The 5,468-nt window shown below is 72.1% G+C and overlaps 1 protein-coding gene across 1 annotated transcript; it reads right to left on the minus strand.

Moving 5' to 3' along the window:
• Window positions 1-1,772: 1,772 nt before the first annotated feature.
• On the minus strand, window positions 1,773-5,174 carry LBX2 (ladybird homeobox 2). Its single transcript, XM_039542093.1, has 2 exons — window positions 4,841-5,174; window positions 1,773-2,235 (listed from the first exon to the last, which is right to left on the minus strand). Exons 1-2 carry the CDS (start codon window positions 5,172-5,174, stop codon window positions 1,871-1,873), a joined length of 699 nt encoding a protein of 232 aa, XP_039398027.1. The 3' UTR covers window positions 1,773-1,870.
• Window positions 5,175-5,468: the final 294 nt, after the last annotated feature.

The raw sequence follows: 5,468 nt of genomic DNA on the forward strand, positions 1-5,468 counted from the left end.
CGGACGAAGCCGCTGGGGAGCCCGTGGTGCGTCACGCGGGACCCAGCTAATCCGTGGCTCCCCCCCGCTTCCCCCCACCCCGGGGCCGGCCGCCGGTTGGGGCGGGTGCGACTGGCCCCCGATCAATCACCCGCCTGGCGGGGCTGCAGCGACTCGCAAACCATATGGAGCCCGGCCGGCTCCTAATTGAATCGCAAGCGGAGCCGACACGGCGTGGAGAAGAGGCCGCGGGGGAGGGGCCCGCTCCCCCTCCGCTCCGCTCGGGCTCCCGGCCCGGCCCTGCAGCAAGAAGGGCCGCACCCGGCTGTTAATAAGGTGTCTCCTTTTATTCAAACTATATACACACAAAGGGGGGCGGGCCAGGCCCACTCACCCTCCCCGCGGGGAGAGCCAGGAGCAGGGCCACGGAGGGGGGCCGGGCGCGCCCCCTTGTTCCTTTCACCGACTCCCGGAGCCCCCCGTTCTCACTGAGCGCCCCCCCCAGGCCAGGGCTCCCCCCCCCGCCCGCGGCAGGGAGCAGCCGAGGGACACGGACACACCCGACGGGACCAGACGACGCTAGAACATAAAATAAAATAAAATGAAATTGCACCAAATCCCCCCAGAGAGCGACGGGAGCGGGCGGGGCGGGGCGGGGCAGGTGGGTACCCCGCGCCCGGGGAGGAGGAGGGGGTAGGTGGGACAGGCGGGGTAATATGTGTGGGGTCCGGAAAGGGTCCAGCGCGCCTGGGGGGGAGGGGGTAGGCGGGGAAGCAAGATGGGGTCGGGGAAGGGTACCCGCGCAGGGAGCGGGTGGGAAGGGGCAGTAGGCGGGATAGGCTGGGCCAGGAGAAGGGTAACATTGGGGGGATGGGCCAATCTGGAAGGAAGGGAGAGAGGAGGCCCCCCCCCGCCCTAGCAGGCTGATTTTTGCCCCAGATCCCCATCCCCTCTAAGCACCTACCAGGGGGGGGGGGGTAGGGGGGGGGGGGGAGGGGTACCCCCCCAGAGGGGGGAGAGGGGGTGTAGGCGGGGTGGATAGGCCAATCTCCAGAGCTGGAGGGGTGGGGGCCCACGGAGGAAGGGGTAGGAGGGGTAGGCTGGGTGGGGAGCGGTACCCCGGCCCGGAGGGGGAAAGGGGGGTGTAGGCGGGGGTGGGGGAAGGGTACCCCCGCCCCCAGGGGGAGGGGAGGGAGGAAGGGGCAGTAGGAGGGGGAGGCGGGGCCGGGGGGCGGGTACCCGCGCCCGGAGGGGAAAGGGGGTGTAGGCGGGGGTGGGGAAGGTACCCGGCCCGCAGGGGAGGAGAGGAGGAAGGGGCAGTAGGAGGTAGGCTGGGCCGGGGAGGGTACCCGCGCCCGGAGGGAGGGGGAGGTAGGCGGGAGTGGGGAAGGGTACCCCGGCCTGGGAGGGGAAGGAGGGTGAAGGCGCACCGGCCCGGAGGGGGAAAGGGGGGTGTAGGCGGGGGTGGGGGAAGGGTACCCCCGGCCGCAGGGGGTGGGGACGGAGGAAGGAGCAGTAGGAGGGGTAGGCTGGGCCGGGGGGAGGGTACCCGCGCCCGCCGGGGCCGGGGGGAGGGAGGCGGGGGTGGGGAAGGGTACCCCGGCCCGCATGGGGAGGAGAGGGAGGAAGGGGCAGTAGGAGGGGTAGGCTGGGCCGGGGGGAGGGTACCCGCGCCCGCAGGGGCCGGGGGGAGGTAGGCGGGGGTGGGGGAAGGGTACCCGCGCCTGGGAGGGGCCGGGCGGAGGTAGGCACGGGGCCCCCCCTCAGTGAGGTGTATTTGGTAAGTCCCGGGCTCTCAGTTCAGAGGGGGCAGGCGGGGGGCCGGTCTGGCCCCCAAAGCCGGCTGCCTGGGGGGGTCCCTGCCGCGGTCCCCGGGCGCTGGCCCCTGCCCCTAGTCGTCCACCTCGATCTCCTCCTCGGAGCAGGGCTCGGGGCCCGGGGGCTCGCCGGGCTCGCCCAGGCCCGCCAGGCTCTCCAGGGCGGCCGGCGGCAGCTTCTTGAGCGACTCCACGTCGGCCTTCATCTCCTCCAGGTCCCGCTTGAGCTTGGCGCGGCGGTTCTGGAACCAGGTGATGACCTGCGCGTTGCTCAGGCCGAGCTGCTGCGCCAGGTGGTCGCGGTCGGCCGGCGCCAGGTACTTCTGGTAGAGGAAGCGCTTCTCCAGCTCGTAGAGCTGGTGGTTGGTGAAGGCCGTGCGCGACTTCCGCCGCTTCTTGCTGGCCGGCCGCGGCCCGAAGGCGCCCAGCGGGTCGCGACCTGCGGGGGAGAGGGAGAGGCGGTCAGGGCGGCTGCTGGCCGGGGGCACCTTGCCTGCGCCGCCCCCGGCCGGGGCCTGTTCCTCGGCACCCCCGGGCCATGCGGACGCGGGTCTGGCTCCCTGGGGCGCGGCCTACGAGCCCCCCGCACGCTGCCCGGGGCGAGAGAAGGCACCTCACAGCCCGGGCTCATTTCGGCTGTGGGGGGAGAGGGAACCGCTCTGGGGGGAACGGGGCAGGGCCCCGCGGGGCACCCACCGCCTCCCTCTGCAGCCCCGTGGCCTGTCCCGGGGAGCTGCTCCGTTCTCGTGCGCTCGGGGCGGTGCCCCGCACCCGCTGCCCGGGGCCGAGCCGGCTGCTGCGACTTGTCCCGGCTCCCAGGACTTCCCTGGGGCTGGGGCAGCTGGCAGCAGCGGCGGGTCGGGCCCTGCAGGCGGCCCGCGGCCTGTCCTTCGGGCTGAGGCCGGGCCGCGGACAACTGGAGCTAGGCGAAGGGGCTCGAGTCACCCGAAATCTCCCGGCCCGGCCGGGCCTGACACGGACCCTGCCGGCCGGGCAGCTTCCCGGCTGTGAAATTCTCTTCTCCGCGGCTTCATTCCCCGCGCCGCAGCCCCCTAACCCGGCCGCAGCCAGGGCGAGGGGGCCAGGCCGGCCCCAGGGGCCGCGGCGGATCTCCAGTGGTGCGTTGACACGCAGCGATCGCCGCGTTTGTTACAATCCGTGGCTGGATTCACCGACTCTGAACGGAAAATCTCCCGCATCACAGACCCGGGCCGGGTGAAAACAGCCCGCACACGGCAGCGTCTTTCTTCCGTTCTAGAAATTATTGTGTGTTTCCTTCGGAGCTAAAATCTCCCCGACGAGACCGCTGCGGGCTCCGTTCTCGAAACTCCCGGAGCCGAGCCCAGGCCAGGCCAACCCGGCGCACATCGGTCCCCGGCCCCCGCGAGCGAGTTTAGACGCGGGTGTGCAGAATAGCGAAGATCGGTTCCTTCCTCCCCTCTAGGAATGTGTCTGTCCCGACGCTGCGCTACCGCGTGTCCGACACAGACACACCGGGGCGGACGAACGGAGCCCGATGTGCGGGCCGGGTTGCCTGGAAAGGTCGGGCACCTTCGAGTCTAGTTTTGCACTTTCGGAGAGGCGCGCAGGGCCCTTTCTCGGCCGCAATGTGCACGCTCCGAGACAGTAAACCCGCGGGCGGCAAAACGCACCAGAACTCGATGTGTTCGTAGGAGCGGAAAGGGCCGGGCGGGAGAAACGAGTTTAGCCGCCCGGCGGCCGATGTCTGCCCGTGGATTGCGTGGGTTGAGTGCACCCTGCTAGTTGTATCGAATCACACATTTCCCGGGGCCGCGTGAATTGGGTGCGCCCGGGAGAAAGTCCGAAAGAAATTCGCTGTCACGCGCCCCGCGGTCTATTTGCTACGTCTCCCGGGGCCATCGCCGGCTGTTCGTACCGGCCGTGTAGCCGGCTCCCTTTGGCATATACCCGGCGTGTCGGGAGAATCGTGCGTGTGCCTCCGAAACCCGAAACCCGGCTGTGCCGCAAATCCAGAGCCCGCGTTTGGCGCGCGGCGCCCGGGAGAGCGGATTCCACGCACCTTGGTGTAAATCGCCGCGTTCCCCCGCGGGCTGGGGAGCGAAACCGGGTCCCGGCCACACGCGGAGCGTTTGTTTCACCGCCCCAATAACTGTAACAATGTCTGTGCCAAGCGGAACGGGAACCCGCCGCTCGTTCCTGCGCGGGGGAGGCTCCAGCCCCGCGGAGCTGCACAGACAGCGCTGGGATCCGCGTGCCTGGGCCGGGCTGGCGAGTTACCGGGAGTCGGTCGGTCTGTCTGGGGAACGGGGACTGAGTCTTGCACCAGCCCAGCCCCGGCACAAGCTAAGGCTGCGGCTCGCGGCCTTTCCCGACCGGAGTCTGACCGGTCCGGGGCGCCCGGCTCCAGGCGGCCCGCGGCCCGGGAGTGTCCCGGCGCCCGGCACTGAACAATGGCCGCCGCCGCCCCATTCTTACCCGGACTCACACACTGAATCCCCGCGGCTCGGAACGCGCCGCGGGCACCGCGCTGTGGAGCGCGGGACAAACGAGCCGCGTCTCCGAAACGCCAGTCGGTTCTGCCCTCGCCGGTGCTTTTCTTGCACAACCAGGCCAAGCTCGGGGGAGCTGCTGCCCCCGGCAGAGCCCGGGCACCCGCGGGGTAACGGGCCCCGGCCGGGCCCCACCGCGCTAAGGAACCTGAATCCTCAGCCCCGTCCCGCCCGCAGCTCCTGGGCCCCGGGACGTTCCCCAGCGCGAGGCTTCGCCCTCCCTGCCTGCGGCGGGACTCCCCTGCGCCGGGCGCTTTCGCTTTCTCCGGGACCGAAGTGTCCCGGGCCCCGGGCGGGGGGAGCCGCGGGGCCGCCAGGGTCCCGGAAAGAGCCCGGCGCAGGTCGGGGCCGCTTCTCCTTCCCATCTCCCAGAGGCCGCCGGCCGGCCGGGTCAGCGCGGTGCCCCCCCCTGGCAGCCAGGGTCGGCAAGGCCGGAGCCCCGGGGGAGGCCGCCCTGGCCCTGGCCCTGGCCCTGGCCCTGGCCACCGTCCCGCCCCGGCCGCGCCCCGGTACCTTCCGCAGCCTGCAGCACGTTCACCTCCAGCCCCTGGAAAGTTTTGCTGGCCAGCTCCTCCAGGGCGCAGAGCGGGGAGGACGGGGCGGGCACGCCGCTCCGGGGCGCTCCGGAGCCGGCCGCTTTGTCCAGCAGCCGGGGCGAGGGGGCGCAGGGCCCGGCGGGCGCTTTCCGCACCGACGGCTTGCTCAGGATGTCCTCGATGCTGAACGGGGTCAGCGGCTTGTTGGAGTTGGCCGGGGGCGGCAGCTGGTCCAGCGGGCTCCTCCGCCTCTCCTGGCCGGCGGGGTACAAGAGGGGGGCCGCCGCCTTCCCTTCCTTGGCGGAGGTCATGGCCCCAGAAGAGGGGAGCCCCCGCCCGGCCCCGGGCTCCTGGCTCCGCGTCCTCCGCCGGGCAGGGGCTCAGCAGCCCCCCCGAGCCATGGGGCCGGGTCCCCCCAGGAGACTGAGCTCCCGGGCTCCCAGCCGCCGCCCCCGCGCCCGCTGCTGCCAACGCTCACACCTCCCCGAGTCCCCCGGCGGGGGCCCGGCTCCCAGCTGCGGGGCTCCCCCGGCTCCCCGCTAACGAGTCACCGCTGATTCGGAGAGTTCAGTTCTAGCCAAAGCTTCCCCCTCGCTGGCCCGGCG

Source organism: Mauremys reevesii, linkage group 5 (assembly GCF_016161935.1).
Source record: "Mauremys reevesii isolate NIE-2019 linkage group 5, ASM1616193v1, whole genome shotgun sequence".
Lineage (NCBI taxonomy): Eukaryota > Metazoa > Chordata > Testudines > Geoemydidae > Mauremys > Mauremys reevesii.

Bases quoted from the DNA above. Each gene is read 5' to 3' on its own strand.
- LBX2 (XM_039542093.1), bottom strand. From the start codon at position 5,174: ATGACCTCCGCCAAGGAAGGGAAGGCGGCGGCCCCCCTCTTGTACCCC. The intron at 2,236-4,840 runs GTACCGGGGCGC...TCTCCCCCGCAG, and splicing joins CGTGCTGCAGGCTGCGGAAG to GTCGCGACCCGCTGGGCGCC.